Source organism: Ochlerotatus camptorhynchus, unplaced genomic scaffold (genome assembly GCF_037179485.1).
Source record: "Ochlerotatus camptorhynchus isolate MF236.1 unplaced genomic scaffold, CSIRO-AGI_Acam_v1.1 ptg000012l, whole genome shotgun sequence".
Taxonomy (NCBI): domain Eukaryota; kingdom Metazoa; phylum Arthropoda; class Insecta; order Diptera; family Culicidae; genus Ochlerotatus; species Ochlerotatus camptorhynchus.
In genome coordinates this window covers 1995005-2020301 of record NW_027040504.1, presented here as the reverse complement: position 1 = coordinate 2020301, position 25297 = coordinate 1995005, and the positions used below count along the sequence as shown (strand labels likewise).

At 42.0% G+C, this 25297-nt stretch overlaps 2 protein-coding genes across 2 annotated transcripts in view; both read left to right on the top strand.

Annotated features, from left to right (window-relative positions):
• Positions 1 to 25297, top strand: part of MESK2 (misexpression suppressor of KSR 2) — a 469347-nt gene that overhangs the window by 235517 nt on the left and 208533 nt on the right. The gene's annotated exons all lie outside the window — the stretch shown is intronic.
• The window catches only part of Egfr (epidermal growth factor receptor), a 397555-nt gene continuing 387812 nt past the window's right edge, over positions 15555 to 25297 (top strand). Inside the window, exon 1 of the mRNA XM_065221196.1 lies at positions 15555 to 17295. Within this exon, the coding sequence (XP_065077268.1) occupies positions 17169 to 17295 (127 nt within the window). The 5' untranslated portion in view covers positions 15555 to 17168. The remainder of the gene's footprint in view (positions 17296 to 25297) is intronic.

Here is a 25297-nt window from a genome sequence, read left to right as displayed (position 1 = left end):
ATGATGTTTTGTTTGTCAGCCAAATTTCACAATAGTGCGTACAGATCATGAGGAGTATGGTGGATGATTTCTCTCATGAATGTATTTGTAAAAACTATTTTGCCGTGCTTTAGGATTACACAGATTACATACTTACGGGTGAAGGTAATGGATACCTTTGTGCGTAACAAATGACATCGATAGCCAGGATAGAAAACGGTGACCTATAGAAGTTCCTCCAGAAGGAGTAAGCATTTTACAAGATTCAGCTCGCTAATCTAAGGAAGGACTTTAAAATCTGCAAATACTGAGTTTTTGTTATCAGTTGAGACTAGTACTACGTACTTCCAACCATCTTAACAATGAATTTCAATGGTTTTTCGATCAACTATGAATGATGGACATCTCACAACACTCAACCTAATTTTCGTCATGTACCATCTATATACATGATTATAAAATTTAATAAAAATGTTCACGGTTTGCTTCACTGCTAGATCGTATTTTTCACGAGTGCTTCTTGTACAACGATTATATACAAAAAGTGATGTCTGTGTGCCATACTTTCGATAAATCAGAATGAATGACAAACGAAGGGAATAGATATAAAGGGTGTCCACGATGAAATTGCCACACACAAAATTGATTCGCAAAATTCAAGTTTTCATCCGATTGCCATCAAATTTTCAGGGATTGAGGAATAACTATTAAACTTCATTTTACCATTTTACTCGTATTTTATTTACAGTCCATACGCAAATGCCCGCACCTTGGCCTTAACCCCGGCCATAAGATTCTGCACAACCTGTGAATCAACCGTTTTTTGCATGTAAACCCATACTTTCTTCAGTTCCTCGACTGTCTTCACTACCTTAGGTCGTTTAAGAAGGTGCTGCTTCATAATCGCCCAGTACTTCTCGATGGGGCGGAGCTCCGGAGTGTTGGGAGGGTTGAACATTTTCGGCACGAAATTGACCTTATTGTCCGCATACCACTTCAGCACGTCCTTGGAGTAGTGGCATGAGGCCAAATCCGGCCAGAAGATTGTTGGGACGTTGTGGGCCTTCAGGAGAGGAAGCAGCCGCTTCTGGAGGCACTCTTTTATGTACACCTGTCCGTTCATCGTGTCCTGGGTCACGAAAGGTGCACTCCGCTTCCCGCACGTGCAGATGGCTTGCCAAACCAGGAATTTCTTCGCAAATTTGGACATCTTCTGAGTGCGGACATGCTCCGGAACGCTGAACTTATCCTTGGCCGTGAAAAACAGGTTGCCGGGGATCTGTTTGAAGTCGGCCTTCACATATGTTTTGTCGTCCATGATGCAGCATTCAACTTTCGTCAGCATGTTGAGGTACAACTTCCTGGCACGGGTTTTGGCGGACTTGTTCTGCTTCTCGTCGCGATTAGGGGCCTTTTGTACCTTGAACGTTCGAAGCCCAGCCTTAGTTTTGGCCTTCTGGACAAAACTTCGGCTTAGGTGCAGCTTCTTAGCCACATCCCTAACGGAGGCGTTCGGATTTCGGTTGAAGGCCCCAACTACGCGGTTGTGATTTTTGGTGTTGTACGGAATACTTTTTCCTTCACTTCTGGGCTTCCGATCGGTGGTCAACCGTTCCTCGAACCGCTTAATCACTCGCGACACCGTGGAATTCGCGATTCCCAACGTTTTAGCGATGGAACGATGCGAGAGATCCTTGTTCTCGTGATGAATGCGCAAGATTTTATCACGCACGAGCTGTTCTTTCGACGAGTTTTGATCACAGGACTTTAAAACTTGCAGGATGTAAATAATACACTATGAACTAAATCCACCCAAATTTTCATTAAATTCTACCCAACGGTTAAAAAGTTAGAGCAATTTCATAGTGTGGCAATTTCATCGTGGACACCCTTTACGAGCTTGCACTTATGGCCGATGGTCATTGAAAAATTACACAAACAGTAACGGTCCCAAATTACTTCCTTGCGGGACACCGGACGTGCTAGCAAATGGCGATGAAACATAAGATCCGTGTTTGACGTACAGCGTTCTGCCAGTCAAGTATGATGACAACCACGACACCAATCGGTTTGAGGCTCCCAGCCGCGATAGCTTGCAGAGCAACAGGTTATGATCAAGTTTGTCAAAAGCCGCCTTTAGGTCCGCATAGATTACGTCAACCTGCGCTTTATCTTCCATAGCCGAAAAACAGGTGGGGGAAACGTTCCCATAGTTGCGGTACGTTAGAAGTGTTAGGTTCCTATAGTTGTGTATTAAGTCTCCATGCACAACTATAGGAACCTAACGTTTCTAACGTACCGCAACTATAGGAGCGTTTCCCCTAGTAGTTAGATCCAGAGACGTTGATAGAGACGCGCAAAGAAAATTTATGTCATAACAACAGCACGGTTTTTGAGGGATCTTTTGGCAATGTCACTGGCAACCATGTTTCTTCGAGTGGGTTCAAATGACTTTCATACAGTGCCGCAATGCTGTTGAGAAATTTTGATTATACTGACGAAGCATTGCTGTATATCACCGAGCATGCCTACGTTTTCTTCGTTGCTTTGGAAAGAATATTCCGCGACAATATTTCACTTACCATCACATCCAACGATCTCGCCAACGACAACAATCGGAGGACAATTTTCGGCTTCAACAATAACCACGGCGACAATAATTACAAAACATCCACCGTCGATGCGATTTGAAAAAGGTGAAATATTAAACTCTTACCCAGTCAGCGGTACTGCGAATTCACATTGACTGGCTAACCCCTCTATATCGAACGATGCGTGTCACGTTTGGGTAAAATGTTTCATTGGAGATCAAGTTCATATTTTTGCGACAGTATATTTTTCTCCAGAATTTTATTGTTGATGACGACAACGAATCTTTGTTGATACCGATTATAGAAGAAAATGAAACACTTTCGCTTTCAGTGCATATTCAGGTCAAACAAAGTGAACGAAAACCTAAAGAAATTAGTCAGGGACTTTGTCGTTCAGGTTTTTCCCGAAAATTATGGTTAAACAAGCTACAATTAAATAAAAATGATTTTCCCCATACAATTTTACCTGCTTTACTACCAGTTCTCAGAGAGCCAAAAATTTCAAATTTGAGAGAGAGTATTTGCTCTCACGACCTCAATCTCTCAACATGCCATGTATTTTGTTGATACTCGATTTGTGATTTTCCTTTCAAAGATTATAAAATAGAATTTCTGTCACTACAAAACAGTTTTTTTTTTTTTTTTTTTTTTAACAGTTAAATGATCTTTATTTCTTGTGTTTGTGTGGTTTACATGTATGAATTTTTCAAGTGACACAGATGCGTCTTTTCAACTTTAGTACAGTGAGATTTTAATTATTATTTACAGTTACTAGTCCTATCAGGCCTATTTTAAAGTATGACCACCTTGGTGGGATTGGTTTGATTTGAATTGGAAAAATAGGAGACTACTTATAACTACTATTTACAACTACAACTAACCTACAACTACTATATACACCTAACCTACTATATACAAATTGCTTATCAAAGCATGTTCTGATAAATTACATTTTTCTGCAAATTTAGTCTTAATTTCGTTAATTCTTGAATCTATTTTGGCAATTCCTGCCTCTTCGTGTAAATTTGTTATTCTAGTGTCGACAGGACGATCAAGAACCATCCTCAGCACTCTATTCTGTGCGACCTGAATTTTGTTCCTGTGAGTCTGTGCACATGATTCCCACACCGGAGCTGCGTAGAGGATCGCAGGTGCTATGATTTGTTTGTAGACGGCCAGTTTGTTCACCCTTGAGAGGCGGGATCTGCGGCAAATCAGCGGATACAGACACCTAACCAAGGCAGAACACTTGATTACGGTTTTCTCCACATGCGAACGGAAGAGGAGCTTTTCATCGAACAACATCCCGAGATAGGTTACTTCGGCAGACCACTCAACCCTTGTGCCATCCATGATTACAGTACAAGAAGGAGCCGGTTTTAGTTTGGGCGATTGCCGATGGAGGAACATGATCGCTTGTGTTTTGGAGGCATTGATTTTGATTTTCCACGTGGTGGCATAATCAGCAAAGGCGTTAAGGCATCGTTGAAGTTTGTTCGTTATTTCGCGAGGCATCCTTCCTTTGACGGCTATTGCGGTATCATCTGCGAACAGGAAGAACACGCAACCGTCTCCAAGGGGAGGAATGTCGGAAGTATAAATGCTGTAAAGCAAGGGGCCCAGCAGACTACCTTGCGGGACTCCTGCTGGGATGGAAAACGTGTCGGAAAGACAACCATTCAACGATACCTTAAACGACCTTTGCTGAAGGTAGTTACGGGTGATTTTAACCAGATGTAATGGGAAGTTGAAGTTACAAAGCTTATACACAAGTCCGTCATGCCAAACATTGTCAAACGCCTTTTCAACGTCTAACAAGGCCATGGCTGTGGACTTGGATACAGTTTTGTTACTTCGGATGTTATTCATCACCCGTACTAGCTGGTGATTGGTGGAGTGCCCCTTTCTGAATCCAAACTGTTCCGGAAGGAGAATGTTATTTTCCTCGACAAACTTGAGCAAACGATTGAGAATGAGTTTCTCGAACAATTTGCTCAGCGCTGAAAGGAGGCTGATTGGTCTGTAGCTTGAAGGCAATGTTGGATCCTTACCGGGTTTGCGGATTGGTATGATTTTTGCTACTTTCCAGATACTTGGAAAGTAGTGCAGTTCCAAACATCTGTTGAAGATAGCGGTTAGAAGAGACTGCACTTTCATGCTGAGTCTCTTCAAGATCAAGTTGAATATACCGTCAAACCCGGGAGCCTTCATGTTCTTGGTGCATTTCAGCGCTGAGCAAATTTGTTGTACTGTAATCATATCCGCCGGAGGCACGACACAAGGGGAGGCATCTAGGTTTTGAACGCATTGCGCAACCTGATCTTCGAGCGGACTTTGGATATTCGAGCCAAGCAAATGCGATGAAGCGACATGCTCGCCGATCGCATTTGCTTTCTCCTGTGGGGTGATTAAAAGCCGATCGTCATCATTTTCGACTCTGAGAGGTGGAATGGGTTTGGGATGAGTTTTCAGGACCTTGGCTACCTTCCAGAATGGTCTGGAGCGGTCGTCCAGATTCTGGACAACACGCTCGAAACTTTCATTTCGGAGTGAGTCCATTCTGGAAGCAATCTGTCTGTTCAGATCAGCCATTTCACGTTTTTTGCCCAGATCTCCAGTCCTCTGAAACTGGCGTCTACGAATATTTCTCAGGCGGATCAAAAGTTGGGTGTGGGAATCAATGGCAATAAACTTACCCCTCACAGGAACTCGTCGGACGCACGCCTCGTCAGCCACGGTTATGGCTTGGTGGAGTCCCTCCAACGCTCGGTCGATGTCCTCCACGGTGTCAAGCGGCGGGTTGTCGATGATGTGCCTGTCTACCACGCGTCCAAACTGGGCCCAGTTAACGCGATGGTAGTCCTTGCGCAGGCTTGAAGCAGGAGCCACGTTGCAGCCCAGTTCAGCCACCACCGGTTGGTGGTCGGAGCTGAGTTCGTTCAAGGCTACCGGCTTGGACAAGCCGATATTTGTCAGGAACAGGTCTAGCGTCGATGGGTTGCCCGCCGGTGAGATGAATGTTGGTTCATCCGAAAACCAAACGGAATACAGCCCAAGCTGTGAGTGGTCGAACAGGAGACGACCGTTCTGGTTCTGCTGGTAGTTCCGCCAGGCCTCATGGCGAGCATTCAGATCTCCTCCAACTACGAAGCGGGAACCGGTACGGGTGATGGTGGACAGGTCCTTCTTGAATTTAGCCGCTAGTCCACTGCTGGCGGCGCACTGTCGAGGGCAGTAGACGGCGATGAACTGGACGTATCCAGTCGACGACTCCACCTCTACACCAAGGGCCTCGATGATAGAGGTGCGGATATGGGACAGAGTTTGGTATTTTATTCCTTTCTTGACGACGACCGCAACACCACCCCCCCTGGAGCTGGTGCGATCAAGCCGGATAGTGTTGTGGTCAGGCAAGCAGAAGCTGTCGCCGGACTTTAGATGGGTCTCGGTTAGAAGGCCCACGTCGATGCTGTGCTTGCGGAGGAAGTCGGCAAGCTCAATCTTTTTTGCTCTTACAGAGCAAGCATTCCAGGTGACGATAGTTAGCGGTTTAGACGCCATACTGGATGATGAACTTACCGAGCACTTGGATCTGTTCGGGCTTATTGCGGCACTTACGAAGAGCACCGGACATGTTGACGAAAATTTCCATCAGTTCATCCGCTGAGAACAGATCGGGGTTGTTGTTTTGCGCTGTTGGTTGTCTCCAGAATCCAGGGGGGGCTGGAGAGCTTTGGCCAGCAAAATCACCGGAAGCTTCTTGAGGGGGGGCGGGTTGCACCCGCGAATTCGCTTGCCTTTGCTGGGGAGCACGAAGAGGCGGAAAATCCTCCGTCCTGAATGCTGGGGTTTTGTCCTTCTTGCGTCCTGGTTGATTGTTGCTTGACGCCTGCTTTCGGATGCGTTTGAAGTCCTCGCGTTTGGAGCACTGTCTGTCGGAACCTTGATGTGCACCACCACAGTTAGCGCATTTTATCGCCACGGCTCCATCCGCAGGGCAGTTGGAAGTGGCGTGTTCTTGAGCGCAGTTGCTGCAGCGTGGCTTGATGTTGCAGTTGCGGGTACCGTGTCCAAAATTGAGGCACCTCATACACTGCGTTACGTCACGATGGCCGCCACGGTATGGCTCCCACCGTACGATGATGGAGCAGATTGATCGGATGGCTTGTAGCGCATTGAGCGTCACCGTCCCTTTCTGGAAGTGCACCAGGAAAAGACAATCCGGGTACGTCTTCACGTTTTCGTCTCTCCTTGTCATTCGGAAGACAGCGATTGGGGCAAGCTTGTACCGGTTGATTTCAGCTTCGACCATCTTGGGGTCGAAGTTTGGTAGACCCCTGATGACTACCTTGAAGGGTTTCTCACCGGGGATGTCGTGCGTGAAGAATTCCGCCTTGGTATCCTTCAGATATTTCACGGCCACTTCGTACTCCGCTTTGGTTCGGAGCATCACCTTGGTGCCGATCCTGCCGAGCTTAAACTCAGCTGCAACGCCCAGCGATGAAAGATCGCCAATCAGCGTGTTGAGTGGGACTTGCTTCACCACCAGTGGAGGAAGCTTCATTTTTGCTGCACTCGGGCTGGCAGCAGTTTCGTTGTCGACGGCGTCGCCGAAATCACCAATGACGCTGACGTTCGTCGCGGTGGCATCGTCCCGTCCACTCGCACCATCGGACTGGCCTTGATTTTTCTTCCTCTTCTTAGACCGCTTCACCGTGGCTGAGGTGGGATTCCCTACATCGGTGGGAAGAGTAGCGTACCTATTCGAAATAGGTACACTCAAGCTACCCTCACCGCTGTTCTTCTTCTCCGTTTTCTCTCGGAGCCTGCTCCGGGAGCGCTGTCTTCCCATCACACGAAGCGACCGACACTACTGACGACGCGATTAAACTGCGAATGTTTGGAACAAACTAGAAACTTTAGAACAACTCGACAGAGCGAGCAAAGACCGAACTGTACTGCTTGACGATCAAGCAGAGAATGAGTCGAGTCACTACAAAACATGTCTGGTACCTATATATATGCATTTGCATTAACATTTGAAGTCCCTCCTTTTTTACATATTCTGCGCAAAAGATACTTTATGCCCCGCCTCATACATAAAATTCGGCCGGAAATTCATTGAGGGGTGAGCTATTTTGTGTGCAGAATGTGTAAAAAAGGAGGGACTTCGAATAATAATCTAAATGCATAAATAGAGGTACCAGACATGTTTTGCACTGCAGTGTCCTCTGTGAACAATTATAGGAAAACAGATTGTGTGTAGTTTCCGATAGATGTCACCGCAAACAACAGCAGTGACATCTGATGGAACATGAATGCAGAAGCTTGACAAAATGATTAATTGCATCCAGCGTGACATTTGACGTAGCCAGTTCGGCCTCGACCTCGAACGATGCCACTGGTTCGAAGATGGATGCGAAATGCATCACGAAGAAATTGCATGCTTTTTCTTCACTATTGGACTCTACCATCATAGATCACATTATGCGGAACTGATGAGCTTTTCCTCTTGCTGTTTACGAAACCACAAAACAATTCCGGATCCCGGCGTAAACCAAACTGCACCCTCAAAAAGTGTGGTTTGTAGAGTGAAGCATTCAACTTTCTGTAGTCGTTGCTCGCTCGTTTGAAGTTAGCTTTTGCAAATACGGATTTATGCGCCCGGAAATATACGTTGGCGTATGATGACTCAACAATTTGAAGCCATGTCTTGGACATCCACACTGTTGTAGACAGAAATCCAGTCGAGACCTGACAGGTAAGCGAAGATCTCATCAAAGTCGGTTTTTCGGTAATTGAGTGCTCTTTCGAATTCATTTGCCACCGGAAGTGGCCTAGGACATTCAGCGGCAACATTAACGCAACTATTAAGTGGGGTGGTGTAGATCTACTGGCAGTAAGAAGAGCTACCCACGGGCGCGAAAACCAAATCGAGAGTGCGACCTAAATTATTCAGCTGCACGTTAACTTGATTCAGATTTAAGAAATCCATACCGTCGAATAACCCTGTAATCACCGGAGTCAAAAGCGACGAAGAAGCAAGACGAATGTCATTTTCATCCTCAGACCAGGCAGTACGAGGTTGATTGTAATCGCTGTACACGAGTACAATGCCATCCAGAGAAGCGTTGTCGCAGAGTTCATCTCTAAATCTATTTTCAGGAATAGACCGTTCTCCCAGTGATTCCGAATATACACAGGACCATTTACGACCAGTAGTAGAATCGATATATTGATGGCTTATTTACAGGACTACTTTCATAAATTGACCATTTTCTCGGTGATTCTGGATATCCAGAGGTCCATTTTCTGGCTAACCGGTAGCAGAATCGATACTGTGATGGCATATTTACAGGCTGCGTGACGAATTTTTGCAGTAAATTTCAAATAGTAATTTCTCATGCTTGTGCATCATGATTTAGATATATTTGGCAGCACTGGATAGCTTATACTGTTAGGTGTAAGATTTAAACAAACAATGTTGAGTAAACGTAAAGATGTCGAAACAAGAGAGCAATCTGTCAGCCGTTGTCGCTTTGTTACGCGCCGGAGTATGCATGAAAGAAATAATTCGGTCGGTAAATGTGTCTGAAAGAACAGTGTATAATATTAAAAAAGGCTTGGGAAAGTGATAAGATGGAGCACCTGCTCATACTGCTAATAAAGCACAGAAATGGCTTACGGAAAATATTTCGTAAATTTGGGAGGAAGAAATTTGGCCCCCAAGCAGTCCCGATAACAATCCGTTGGATTATTTTGTATAGGGCGTCGTCCAACGGGATACCAATAGAACCCCTCACACCACACTTAAGTCGCTAAAAGCTAAAATCAAGGCAGTGATGACATCTATGGATCGAAACATTTTAAAACGTGCATACTGCAGTTTCCGGAAGCGTCTAACTACAGTCGTCGAAAGGGAAGGCAATTTTTTGGAATAAATATACAGTCAAGATTCTTATAGTACGGTTAATAGGGACCGCACTATAGGAACCGGCATTAACGAATACACGTAGCATATGGGATTAGAGCTAATTGGGGGCAAACGCTTATTGTAGGATAATTTGAAGAGATAACTTCCTGGTGTCTTCTGAAAAGTTATTAAACAGAAAATTTTCCACTTTTTGGGAACAATAAACATCCGGAAAGTCACGAGTTTGATCCTCTGGAAGACCCGGAATATCCGTAAAAGTGGTCAATTCATAAAACTAATCCTAGAGCTCCGCGGTTTTTTCGAAACCGCTCATAGACGTCTTATCAGAATTAATGTGGAGTTTTGACCTGAAAATGGACCCAGAGAACCATGGGATGGTCCACCGGAAGATCCGGAACATCCGTAAAAGTGGCCAATTCATGAATCTGATCCTAGAGCTCAGCGAATTTTTTGAAACTAAAGATGATGAATTCGAATTGATGAATTGAATGAATTCAGAGTTGAGTTCAGAATATGGACTCTGGAGACTACGAGTTGGCCCATCGGAAGATCCGGAACATCCCTAAAAGTGCTCAATTCATTAAATGATCCTTGAGCTCCACGATTTTTTAGAAAGCACTCATAGAAATCTTATCACAATCAAATCGGAGTTTTGACCAGACAGTTTATACTTGGGACCACGGGATGGTCCATTAAAAGACCCGAAGATCATTTAAAGTGATTAATTCATGAAACTGATCCTAGAGCTCCACGGTTGTTTTTTTTTCCAAAACCACTCATAAATTAATATTAATAATAACTCAATAAGACGATGTTTTCAAATGGCTTATTGATTAAATTTTGATGTGATGAATTAAAAATATAAACATTGAGGCTAGTCCCTCGTTAACTTGTAACTCCAAAGAAACATCTCCAATAAGTCAAGGGAAATATGTTCATGAAATCCAAGGAATAATATTCAAAAATTCCGTTTAAAGTGTCTAGAAGTTATTACTAATTAAATACCACCTAGAAATCAGCCATGATAATTAATAAAAAAAAATGTGTCTATGAGCAGTGCTAAAAACCACAGAGTGGTAAGATCAGTTTTCTTGACCTATCCACTTTAACGGATGTTCCGGATATCCCAGAGGATCATCAATGGACCCTGTGGTCCATTTTCCAGTCACAACTCCGAGTTCATTCTGATGAGTTGTCTATTATTTTCCAAAGAAGCGTTCATGATCCCCAGGGTCTATTTTCCGATCATAACTCCGAATTCATAATTATAAGACGTCTATGAGAGTTTACGAAAAAAAAAATCGGAGTTCTTGGATCAGTTCTATGAATTGAGCCTTTTTACTAATGTTTCGGATCTTTCGGAGGACCATCCACTGCACAATGGTCCCAAAGCCGTATTTAGGAAGACAAAAATGTTTGCGCCCAAACCTTAAGTTTAAGGTATATAGTGTCTTCGGGAAAGTTTCTTCATATTGTTTGGCCGATCTTCAAAGCAATTTTGCTCAAGACACCAAATGTATATCTCTTAATGAGTTATGATTTTTTAAACAAGCAGGTTAGGATGGCCCCTAAAAAAAAGATTTCTTCGAATATCTTTTCATAAGTTCATTTCTCGTAAAAACTTTGTTTTGGTTACATTTAGAACTTATGATGACGCATATTTTTGCTCAAGCAACCAAGCTGCTATTTTTTTTTTATTATAAGAAAATGAATGGAGATTTTCTTCGAAAAAATTGTTCTATTTAAATGACAATGTCTCTTAATGGAGCAAACTGATTATCAAAGTTTTGATTTCATTTAAAAAATAGTTTTTTTTTCATTATTGGTGGAAAAAACTGTGAGAGCGTTTTTTGTTTAAAATATTTAATTTTATTTAAAAAAAATCTTTTTTTTAATCAAAAACTAGCCATAACTTTTAAATAAAGGAGATATCAAATTAGTGACTTCTGCAAAAAATATGCGTCACAAAAAGTTTTTAAAATATTTAGAACAATGTTTTTACGAGAGTTAGGGTGGCCCCTAGAAAATCGGCTTTCTTTAAATATTGTTTATACGTTGATCACCAATAAAAATATTTAAAGAAATATTTTCTAGGGGTCAATCTAACCTACTTGTTTAAAATAACCATAAGTCATGAAGCATAAGAGATAAAAATTTGATGCCATTAGCAAAGTTGGTTCAAATTGATTGTTCTACAACTTTTTAGAACACTACATTAGTCTATCTCAAGTAATAAAAAAGGTTGAATTTTCAATTCACCAATTTTACGGACCACCCTTATTTCAAAACTGCTAAAAAAACGAAGAAACTTTCCCCAAGACACCATATACCTCAAAGTGATGGTTTTGGTGTTAATATTTTTGTCTTCATAAATACGGCTTTGGGACCATTGTGCATTGGTCCCCAAGGTCTATTTTCTGGTCATAACTCCAAATTAATTCTGATAAAACGCCAATGAGTGCTTTCGAAAAAAGCGGACCTCTAAGCTCTTCTTGAACTGAATTTTTTATGGGTGTTCAGGATCTTCCAGGTGAACCATCTCGTAGTCCTAAAGGTCAATTTTTCGTCTATGCGTTCTTATTCCGGTCACAACTCCAAATTTATTCTGATAAAACGTTTATGAGTGTTTTCAGAAAATTCACGGAGCTCTAGGATCAGTCTCATGAATTAACCACTTTAACGGATGTTCCAGATCTTTCGGTGGACCATCTCGTAGTCCCCAGAGTCCATATTCCAGTCAAAACTCCGAATTAATTGTGATAAGACGTCTATGAGCGGTTTCGAAAAAAACACGGAGCTCTAGAATTAGTTTCATGAATTAACCACTTTTCAGAATGTTTCGGATCTTCCGGTGAACCATCCCGTGGTCCCCAGAGTATATTTTGCGAACACAACTCCAAATTTATTGTGATAAGACGTGGTTGAGTGGTTTCAAAAAAATCCGCGGAGCTAAAGGATCAGTTTCATGAACTGACCACTTTTACGGATATTCCGGATATTATAGTGGACCATTTCGTAGCCCCAGAGTAAATTTTTCGGTCATAACTCCGAATACATTCTGATAAGACGTTTATGAGTGGTTTCAAAAAATACGCGGAGCTCTAGGATCAGTTTTATGAATTGACCACATTTACGGATGTTCCGGATCTTCCGGTGAACTATCCCGTGGTCTCCAGGGTCCATATTCCGGCCACAACTCCGAATTCATTCTGATATGATGTTTATGAGTGGTTTCGAAAAATCCGCGGAGCTCTAGGATCAGTTTCATGAATTGGCCACTTTTACGGATATTCCGGATCTTCCACAGGATTAGACTTGTGTCCTACCGGAAACTGAATCGTCCCAAAAGGTGGCCAACTTTCTGCTTAACAACTTCTCAAAAGACATCAGGAAGTTATCTCTTCAAATTGCCGTACAATCAGTGTTTGGTCCCAATTAGCTCTAATCCCATATGCTACGTGTATTCGTTAATGCCGGATCGACCGTACTATAGGAATCCAAAGGCATCAGTACTATAGGAATCCGGCAAGAACGAATCCGCACTATAGGAATCTAGACTGTACTTACAACTTCCATATGTGGCGAAAAAAAATGAATCGCACAAAATTCATTGCTAGAATAACTAACTGGTGTATTTTTTCTCAAATACGCCATTTACTGCAAAAATTCGTCACGCACCCTGTACTATAAGTCTCATGTAATTTTTATGGCCACAACAACAAATAAATGCAGTAAAAGCAGCGTAATTTCAGTTCATGCACTGTATTAATGATACTTTTGTCCTTTTTGGCAAGTAATATTACACCATATTTTCAACACGATTGAAGTGCATCCACTTTGATGTAATATTAATATTAATTTTTTGCGGTGTGGCCTACTTTCAAGATTGGACCATTTTCCTGGTGATTATGGATATCCACAGGTCCCTTTTTTGGCCATTCGGTAGTGAAGTCGATATTATGATTGCATATTTACTCTATGCTCACGATTGTATGCAATTTAGAAAAAATCACTAATCTATCGGTTTTCATTCATAAATTAACCATATTTTTAATGATGCCGGATATCCAGAGGACCATTTTCTGGCTACTCGGCAAAGAAATCGATATGGTGATGGCATATTTGTAATATGCTAATGATTGTATGCAATTGAGGAAAATTCGCGAATCTCTAGGTCTATTTTCAGGAATTGACCATTTTGTAGATGCTTCCGGTATCCAGAGGTCCGATTCACTCAGTAGCACAATCGATATGGTGATGGTATATTTTCTCTATGCTCATCATTGCATCCAATTTGGAAAAAAATCACGGATCTCTAGGTCTACTTTAAGAAATTGACCATTTCCCCGGTGAATCCGAATTTCCGCAAAGCCACCTCCAGTGGGTTCTCCTGTCCTGACTGGCCAACCACAGGTCCAATCACTTTCTTGTCTATTTCGTTTAAAAGTACACGTCTTCTTCTTCTTTCTCTTCTTCTTCGCATTTCAAGCTTATTGCATATCGCACATTAGCTTATTGTGTGCTCTCAACTTAGTGTTCTAGTTCTAGATGCACTTCCACAGTTATTAATTGAGAGCTTTCGATGCCTGTACCATTTTTGCACTGATATGATTGTGTGGTAAGTCCAATCATACTTCTATGCCCAGGGAAGTCGAGAAATTTTCCAACCCGAAAAATTCCTAGACCGAACCGGGAATCGAACCCAGCCACCTCCAGCATGGTCTTGCTTTGTAGCTGCGCCTTTACCGACTGAGCTAAGGGAGGCCCAGTCATACCTTTCAAATAGTGGCTCAATAGTGGTACACTGGAGTCGCTTTTTACGCGGGTGATACGTCCCGCGTAAAAAAAAACCGCGTAAAAAAAAACCGCGTAAATTCCGGAATCCGCGTAAAAAAAACCGCGTTAATTCCGAAATCCGCGTAAAAAAAAACCGCGTAGAAAAAGACCGTGTAAAAAAACCGCGTAAAAAGCGACTCTAGTGTATAATGATAAACCGCGTAAATTCTGATATCCGCGTAAAAAAAACCAAAATCCGCGTAAAAAAAACCGCGTAAATTCCGAAATCCGCGTAAAAAAAAACCGCGTAAATTCCGAAATCCGCGTAAAAAAAACCGCGTAAAAAGAAACGTGTAAAAAAAACCGCGTAAAAAGCGACTCCAGTGTAATTAAATTGCAGACAACCAGCCATGTCAACATGAATCGACACGCATTTTGCTCGAGATTTTTACGGGTTGTTCTGTTCCGGATGGCCAACCACAGGTCCAACCGGGTATCTATGCAATACATATGAAAGTAGATAGCCATACCTCTCAAATTGTGTCTGAATCATATCTCATTGTTGATAACTAGCCATGTCAAACATACTGGTACTTTGAGGACAAGCCATCAAGGGATTATGTCAGTTAATCATGTTCAATGGTTATCTTTTCTGATGTTGACTATGTTTTGTTAACTGTTTCGTTTGTACATATTCTCATCTAAAGATTTGGTAAATTTCACCTCAGAAATTCTTTCACTACTCAAATACATCCGTTTCATATACCGTGCTTTGATTTTCCAGCAATAAATCTTATCAGTTGACAGCCGCGTGACCAACACCTGATGACTAATTTATATTTTTGCTGAAACCTTCCCTCTGCTCACTCGCGCTAACATAAAACCAAACCACCTTCAGTATTTTCTCTGAATCATCACTTTTCGCTCCCTTATTTTCCCTGTTCCATTCTCGCTCTCATTTTCTTCACTGTCTCTCTCACTCAGCTTTTTTGTTTTGACACGATTTTCCTCGATCGACGCTCGCTCCCCGTATGTTGTGCTTCTTTCCATTCAACACTCCAGCCAGCAGCGAGGAAAACCAGCACATTGATGGAAATGCGTTTGCGATTGTGATCTTTCGCTTGAGCCCCCAACCATCGACGACGGGAGAGCGTGGAAGAGAGCGAGAGAAAAATGAAATTCAGCGTGGGTTGGGATGGGATTGGGAGAGAACAAGACTCGAACCATGGTGCTAGTGATCAAGCATTCGTCAGTTTAGAATCAGACGGCTTGCAAGTTGGAGTGCTAGCGTTTTTTAAGCGTGCGCCTGGTGAATTGAAGTTTTTTTTTTATATGCTATGTGATGTTTAAGCAATTCTTGGCGTACGAAGCCTGCTAAATCCCACGGAGGTTTTCGTAGTTCGCGCATTGAAGTTTCTCGTTTTCGGCTTGATGTATGTGTTCAGACGTGTGTGAAGAGTGAATAGTGAGTATAGTGTTGCACCACCGTAGAGAAGAAGTGAGTGCAAAGGAGGAATAGAAAGATCGTTCCTACCTGTTCTTTCCCATTGATCCCTCCTGGGTTTGGTACACTGTCAAGACCTGCCGCAGCGGCCTGCGGGTTTCAACCGTTCCAAGGTGTGCGTACGCTGTCTGTATGCTTCGGCATCTGCTGCTGCTGCTGCTTCTGCTTCTTCACCGTACCCGTGTTGTTGTTCGATTTCCGTCGACAGTACACATGTAATTATTTATCTTCCCGAGCTTATATGGTGTAGAATCTTTAAGTGAATGGAAAACGGAGTGCTTTAGAGATTGTGTGCATTATTCAGATTGATCGTTGGGTACTTTCGGGGGCCAAGAGGGTCATCGAATGACATCATGCCCAACGGGATGGCCTGTGGAGGCCGCGAAGGATCGGCGAGATTAAAGTGCGATCGTTTAATCAAACTTTGAGATAGAAAAAAGCAAGAGGATTAAGTGAAACGAAGCTACCGCAGCTCTAGAGCGGTCGGAGTTGCAGTCAAGATTCAACAAGTGACCCCCCCCTGCAGTGTGATACAAGTGCCTCGCGAGCGGTAAACGAAGAGTGGTTAAGTACAGAAAATAAAACGTGAAAACCGAGAACCCGCGCGCTGTGAAACGAAGCACTGATTTGAATGAAGTGTAAAGCGAAAACCTGATTTTCATTCATAAACCGAGGAGAATTGCGAGATACCTACTCCGACACCAACCACTCGGCTCAGTGGGACCCCCTTCCGCCCCTTTCCGCACGAAAGTCCAAACAAACCACCCCATCCGAGGAAGACCTGAAACAACACTCGTACCAATTTCTATTATACAATGTATTTAGAGCTCACGGCTTATTAGTAATTCAATTGTGGAATTGTTGTTTTTTCGTTGAAGCTGAATAAAAAAACACACAGACCAAAACCGGCGTTACTCTTCGTGGATGACCCCAAGAAAAACAAAAGAAGATTCGCATGAAGAAAGAAGAATTATTCGAGTTTGAAGCAGATTAATTAAATCGTGACCAAAACACGAATTACGAGCGCAGTGAGGACCCTTCGGAAACAGCAATCAAAAAAAAAAAATCGACCAAAAGAAGAAACCAACCACGACCAACCTGGTCTTGGAACCGTGAAATGGAAAACCGAAACAGTGTGTTCGTGTTCTTGAAAATTTGATTGTTTTTAATTGTATCCCATTAGAGCTGGGGTAGTTACACTGAAGGAAAATTAAATAATAAAAAAAAACAACGAATACGTCGACGCGACGGATGTTGGGTTTGATAATTTAATCGAGAATTACGCAAGGCGCCCCCAGTGACAACAGTCCCAGATCGAGTAACAACCGAAGAAAAGTGTGCAGTGTTTGTGTGTTGATTTAGGTGTGATTTGCGAAACAGAAACATGGGAGACACCATGATGGAGCAGTGGAAGTGGAAGCTGTTCCTGGTGCTGTTGGTTCAACAGATTGGCACCGGTAGCTGCTATCTCAAGGATTACATCCACAAGCAGGAGGATAACGAAATGAGAGGTAAGTGAGGATGGTGTGCGGGCTTTGGTTATTTGTTGGGATATGGATCTTGTTCGTTTACTTTCCCTGATTTACGGCAATGATGGATTTCCTGGTCAAAGTACCTTTTCCTGGGTACATTGGAAACTACGATGATCAGGGTAAATTCTATATTTAAGGGTTTAAATCAAATTTACTAGGTACATGCTCAATTTCTCAAAGGGAATAGTTCTAGTACCTTGGTCACCTGGTTCAGTGGGCCATTAAGCCGAAGTTTTAAACGTTGTTCATTTTATATCATACGGAATTAGCTTTGTTTCGGTTAAAGAAAAGGATAAGTAACAACATGTTGATGTTCATCAACGATATCAAATATCATTGCTACGACTTTGCGTGCTTTAACACTCTGAACACGGTGGGTAAAATACTTTATGCCGATGTAACAGCAAGTTTGCAATGACATAACCTAACCATTTCTTGATGAAATTCAAAAATTGTGGTTCCTCTAGAATTCATAAGCTCTGTAGATTATTTTAATTGCAGAAAGATTGAAAATAAGGTCGTCTACTTTTCAAAAGCGAAAGGAGTCGTTAAACGTTTTTTAAGGTGTGTTTATTGGTTTTACAAGTGGCTTAAGATCCATAATTTAGATTAATGGGCACACATGTTGATAATTAGATAATGGAGATACCGGAAAGGTCCTCGAAAGATCCGGAACATCCGTAAAATTGGTCTATTCATTAACCCCTGATCCTAGAACTCCTTGATTTTTTCGAAAGCATTTGAAACTGTGATATAAGAAAGAATTTGGTGTCATGACATAAACCTGGACCCGGCTGGCCATGGGGCCGTCCTCTGGTAGGTCCGTAATGACCATCCGGAAAAGAGGTCAACCAATGAAACTGATCCTAGAGCTCCGCAGTTTTTTTTTTCTAAAACATTAGGAACTGTGATATAATAATTTGGGGTCATACTGAATTGATGTCCTAACGATTCAATAGCGCGAAAGAGCTTGGGTTCGAACCCACGGTCTTCTGCTCAGTAAGCAAAATCGGTTGCCACTAGGCTACCGAGCTCCTTGTTTCACAAAACAACGAAGTTTCCGTTTAACTTGTTGTTACTAGGTTTTGATCTCGGCGGCGACTTCAGCGATGACGAAATCAACTGCCCTAACAGAAAAATCCCAAACCCGAACGATAATCCAAATGATAGAGCTATTCCACATATTATTTTGATGATACTCTGAAAATTTTATCAGGGAGCTCTTGAGAAGGATTTATTATGGATATTTGATCAACAGGTCTTTCCTAAAACACGAATATTATTTCTTTTACGTACTCTTTCCTATTACCGATATTCATCTCATATTAAAAAAGAAAACGATTTACACTGTTACTCTTTAATATGAGGGAGCTTGAGATTGAACCAACGGTCTTCTGCTCGGTAAACAAAATTGGACGCCACAAGGTCATCGAGCTCCTTATATCACAAAAAAATTACGATAAAATTCCTGTTCAACTTGCTGTCACTACATTTCGATCCCGGCGGTAACCTCATTGACGCACAGTGGAACAAGGAATTAAATTAGATCAGATTCAAGGGGTGGTCACTCTACACACTTATTTTGCACTGTGTTATTTTTGATCCACGGAGAGTACAGCAAATATCACACGCTGGTAAGGAACATCGGAGGGAAGGGCACGTACGGGTATGTAAAGCTAAGCTACCGGAACTCGGATAGGTTACTGGTGATACTGGAAATACTGAAGAAGAAGCTCGTGCCGCAGTTTTTGATTACAACCGAGGAGAAGCGGGAAATTCCGATGGAAGTGTACCTGTTGACACACGTGAAGCATCCGAACATTGTTGTTGGATCTTTCGACAGAGTGCTAACGCGGTTGCTTTCTTTCACTCGTTGAACATTCTGCACCCGGACATCAAAGACGAGAACGTTATCATCGATCACAATTTCCATATCAAGCTAATTGACTTCGGTTCGCGACGTTCGTACATGAAGGGCACGACCGAGTACTGCAGTCCGGAAGTGTTGACAGGCAACCGCTACTCCGGCCCGGAACTGGAATTTTGGTTTGACGATATCTCCAGCAGAGAGATGCATATTCTTTCCATCGGTCTCACGAGTCTGTATCTGAGTCTGGTCGATGGCGATCGGATTGGCCAACAAACAGCTTTATTACTACTAGTAGACAATTGTGATACAGATGATGGTTAGATACTGCTGGTGATGTTGAATGGTGATGCTGACGATGAGGATGGCGATGGTGGTGCTGGTGTTGGCGACCGGAGAATGGAACGACCGGAAGGAACACTGGAGTCCTTTTTGATTGGGTCGTATGTAACACTTTTGTCAATTAGAGAAACGATGTGTTTTATTATGATAACAAAGAATTGTTTCTATTTTTAATGAAATTCCCATCTACTAACATAAGTACCTACGACTGAGAAAGCAGCTATTGATAGCGTTCCTGTAAAAAATAAACATTTTTTAACCAATCAATGTTATACGACCTTTTACAAGCCGTGGCTTAAATTTGCAGGTCAACTAGTTTATAAGGCAATCTTCCAATTACAATCGGTTATATACCCAACCAAGGCCCACCTACCCTCATTTCAATCCGTTAAATATGATGTAACAAAAGTCGAATGAACGGCTCTATAACATATAGTCTAATTCGAATCGAGATTTAGATATGTACCCCTCGGTACCCAACGCTGAAATTTTCAGGAGCTTAATCTTTCAATCTCAATCGGTTATAGACTCCACCCACCGTATTTTCAGGCCGTTGAATATGACGTAACTAAAGACGCATGATGGGCTATAGATAACATTGACCATTTTGAATTGAGATTTGACTAGGTACCCCTTAGTACCTAACGCTGAAATTTACAGGAGCACTAGTTTATAAAGTAATCTTCCAAATATAATCAGTTTAAGACCTCGCCATGGGCTATATATCACATTGATGTCAGTAAAAAGCATTGGTGTGTTCAGCAAAGTTGTGTTTTTCAATGACCCCAAGAACGTGATGAATTAATCAATTTTGAAAATAAGGACTAATTAAAAAAAAAAAAACAATATTAAGGTAGTCCTAAAAGATAATCAATTATATCTCTTTAGTGTTAAGATGTAGAAACTTGAGCCATAATAAAAACTCACGTGAGACTTTATGTCACTCTACTTATAACAGTCACACCTTTGAATCAACCTTGAGTTTTTTGGCTATGCTTTCTTTCATGAAGATATTTTCACTGTTCGCAAATGTATTTATCTACTGGTGGGTAACGGGTGTGTGTTAGCTTGAAAGTGAAAATGGAACATTGCGCAACGCAGAGATCCAAAATCTAATCGGCTAAGAGAAAAATGAGTGTCATCTTGCCATCTTTCCTTTATTTAACGTCGGTCTCTGTTCCGCAATCTAGTGCCAATCACCGACGGACATCGATTGCCATCTAGTGACGGCAATCGAATGTGCAGGAAGGCAGCTCCACACCTGCGTAGGATATCGCACCCATTCAACACGCATGGGCCGGGACCAACGGCTTTACTTCCCTTCCGAAGGAAGACGTGACCAGAGATTTTTATGCCTCAGAAAAATCCCACCGACCTCGGCTGGGATTGAACCCAGACCCATCAGGGTGTTAGAAAGCAGTCACGCTTACCACTACACCACCGGCGCCGGCTGTCATCTTGCCAGGAAGAGCGGAAAAATAGGTGGTGCAACATGAATTTGAATTGTAGGGGTTCCTGGGGTAAAATGCACCAGTTAAGGAAATTGAGCTGTTTTCTCGTTAGAATTAAAAGCAACAGTGAATATCATGTATTGTCAAGATTCTCTTATTATTATGGCAAAATGCACCCATGCTGGGATAAAATGCACTACAACAAAGGGGCAAGATGCACTATAATGATGAGGCAAAATGCACCCTAAAAATGGGGCAAAATTCAATTCATTAATGGGGCAATATGACTATGCTTGCCGTCTTATAAATGATCATGACCAATTGAGGCAGAAGAACGTATTCGTTTTGACTGCCTCCAGTTACGATCGTAGTTGTTCAAAGGTCCATGATTTCCAAGAATTAAAATGAAACGACTTCCCTGAACTTCAGCAGCCCTTCCCTGAACTTCGGCAGGACTTTGCTGAACTTCAACAGGAGTTCCCTGAACTTTGGCAAGACCATTTCAGTAGTAGAATTATTATAATTATACAAAATTTCCATACTTCCCATTTTTCTAATTTGCAATGCTTGTTGGTATTGGTGCATTTCGAATTTGGATGTGGTTTGAACGGGTTTGGATTCAGTATCAACGGAAAAGCATTAAATTTCACCTTAATAGACTTCGGAACGTTGCAAGCCATTTCTAAAGAAAGAACAGAACGTTAACAAAGCTAGTTTACTAAAAAAATCATTTTGCCCCGAACTTTTTATTCCTTGTTACTCTTATGGAATGCTGTTGTGATGTCAAGCAAACGTTCCATAAGAACTACTTAGGAAAGAAAGAGGCGGTAAATTTAGAACGCATGATCTGTTTATCTGAACAAAGGCACTAGGTTCCGTTTATGGAGCTTATTGACGTTTAATCAGTGCACACTACTGCACCATTTAAATCGAAGAAGTGCAAGCAAAAGGGAAACAGATTAGTGGGAAAACAATGAATCCATTAATATCCGTGTGCTAGATAGAGAACGATCTTAAACGTCAAAAAAGTTGTTTTTCATTGACCTTTCCGACGTTTATAACATCCACACACTTGAGTAATCCCATTTTCAAGTGAGAAGTTTGTTATCGCTCCAGTCTAAAATCTGTTATCCTCACTTTCGGAACATCAATACTCGCGCATATAGAATGAAGTATTGGCTGAGTGGTAGCTGGCGCACAGTGATACTAAAGCCCAACAGTAAAACTATGGACATCTGTCAAAAGTTGTTCCAATCGAACGGTCAAAATGAACCGCTTTGCTCGATTGGAACAGCTTTTTTCTGTTTTGTGGTGACAGTCGTCCATACTTTAACTAGAGGGCTTTAAGTGATATCACTCAAAGGAGTTGAACTTTAAACGAAACGTTTGTGTATTGCGTTTCATTGAATGGAAAGTGCATGGGTATAATCCTTTGAGAGTGAAAAAAGACAAGAATAAGTGAGTGCTGAGTTGTAATGTTGCTTGGGTTGTGAATAACTCAAATGAGTGGCGTATTTAAAATATCAAATGAATTTTAATCAGAGCTGTTATTTGGTTGGTTGATATTTGTGATACAAGTGATTTTCACAACACTGCAGGTGTGTAATTCAAAACATGTGGGATATCACTTTGAGCAACTTCTCACCTAGCCTTTAAATTGTTAGAAAAGGGTAGAAAATGTTCTTTACCGTCTTTATTCAGATTTGTACCACTGTGAGAGGAAGACAACAACTGCTCTTGAGAAGGATTTGATATGGATTTCCGATCATTACGCTAGTGTTAGTATCAGCGTTGTTACGGTGTACTTCATAGATTTGATACTAGTCAGGCTGCTTTCAGAAATAATGCTGGGGATTAAACATTAGTAAAGTAACTAATGAAGAATATCAAAAGAATGACTGTCGCTATTCCTAGCCACGCCAATCTTTACCGTAACTAAAGATAGGGAAGGAAATGTTGATGTAGTACTTACACAACGAGAGGCCACCGAATTAGCGAAACCCTCATAAGCCGCTAAGCAAACCGAGTTTCTCAATTTGTTTTTTTTATCTAGTTCGTTTATTTGTAAGGCTCCATCGCGTTAGCTTTACGGAGCTGAAAATTCATTGTTCTTTGTTTGTAACAAAATTCACTTAATTCTATGTCTAGAAGGAGTTGGGCCGAATACTCGCGGCTTACCCGAGGCTAGAGGGGTACATTGTCGAAGAATAGGAATTTGTTTGTAGGCAAGTATTTAGGAATTAGTTCGCAGCACGAGGTCCAAGATGCAGGAAACTCTTCGACCGAAGAACTCGTTCGGGTGCGTAGATTTCGAATTCAGCCAAGATTCCTGGAGAGTCGATATCACCAATAAGTACTTTCACTGAGAACATGGCCTGACTAATCGTCCGCCTATGTTCTAGTGTTTCAAGACCCAGGAGTTGACAATATAAGGCTAATATGTGGTTAATATAAAGCTTAGCATGCCCTATGTTAGCCGTGTATCAGCCTTATATTGCAAAAAGGCAAATTAGCGGGCTTGTTGGTTACTTGGGTACCGAGCTGAATTCCAAGATCGATCGCTCTAGAGAGCAGTATAGAGCTTTTAGACAGGCAGGATCGCGAAACTCGTCAGCGGTCTTGAAAATGAACCCGAGTTGCCTGTTAGCTTTCGTAACGATGCCCGAGTAATGAAGCTTGAATGTTAAGGCACAGTCCAGCGTGATTCCTAGGCCACGAACATTGTCCGCACGTTGCAGAAGTTGGTGATTTATCGTATAGTTGAACGCCACTGGTTTCAGCTTGCGATGAAATGAGATAATATTACATTTTTGTACATTCAACGTGAGATAGTTCCTTGAGCACCACTCTTCGAAAGTATCGATTAGGTGCTGAAGCCGCAAGCAATCGGCGAAGCTACGAACAATCACATAGATCTTCACATCATCCGCGTAGAACGATCGGCAACCAGTTGGGAGGATCAGTCCGACCTCATGCACAAAAATCAAGAATAGCAATGGTCCAAGTTGCTACCTAGAGGAACACCGGAGCTGTTTGTAAAATAGTCCGATTGCTCTGATCCGGTTTTAACACAAAGTTTCCGATTGGTCAGATAGGACTTGAACCAACGAGTTAAACCCGAGGATACACCGAGTTTTTCAAGCTTAGCTACCCGGTGGAATGCAGCCTTAAGATATACAACGTCCACCTGCGCTCCAGCTTCCATACTCCGAAGACATAAACAAATGAACGGAGCTAGATTTGTTGAAACTGATCTCTTGGGATAAAAACCGTGTAGGTCAGGAGAAATGTAATTTCTGCAGCTAGAGAATAATGCGGCAGCCCTAAGTTTGCACCTTTAGAATTGAAAAACGATCCATAAAATATTGAAAAACGTTCCATTAAAAACATCCAAATGATCCATAAAACATCGGAGAAAATCCCTAAAAAAGTGTGGATGATCCATAAAAAATATCAATATTATCAATATTTTAAGTAAAATTTAGCAACACATTTGTAAAAATGTACCACGCGTCTTTGTTGATGATTTCGAAAACTTTAGAGCAGGCACTGAGTGATGTGATCCCTCGGTAATTTTCGACGTTTCTGTTGTCTCCTTTCTTGTAGATCGGGAACAATAATGACGATGTCCAACGCGTAGGGAACTCCCCCTTCTGAAATATTGAACAGCTTCGAAAGCGGTGTTGTAAGCTCTGAACAGCATCGCTTCAGGATGCTTGAGGGGATCCCGTCAGGGCCAGCAGCATTAGAAAATTTCAGCTTCTTGATGGCGGATTCGACGAGGTCTACTGTAACCGAGGTAATCAAAAAATTGAAAGCATCACTGGGAGTGTCCCTCACCGCTTCTGCAACTTGGGACAACGAAGCCGTAGTGTCATTGAAAATGCTTTTGAAATGTTCTGCCAGAAGATTACATTTCTCAAGGGAATTGCTGGCGATTCTATCACCCAGGTGAATTTCGACTGGTAGCCCCTCCTCGTTTCGTTTGGTATTCACGAATAACCAGAACTGCTTTGGATTAAGCCGTAAATTAGCCTGCACACGCCTTGTGTAGCGAAAAGAATGCGGTTATATGTGCGATATTCCTTGCTCGCTGTTGAAAATGATCGTTTGGTGAATGGGTTACGAGTACGACAGTATTTACGGAGGGCCTTCGATCTCAGACGCTTCAAATCTCAGTATGAACGGTAGTGTGGTTCTAAATTCGTCTGGAGTTTGACCAGTGGTGACCAGTGGGCGACGATGAGACTCATCGAGACGGGGGACAAAACAAACAAAAACTAATAAAGCGATGCAAAGACAAACGGCTCAATTTGTATTC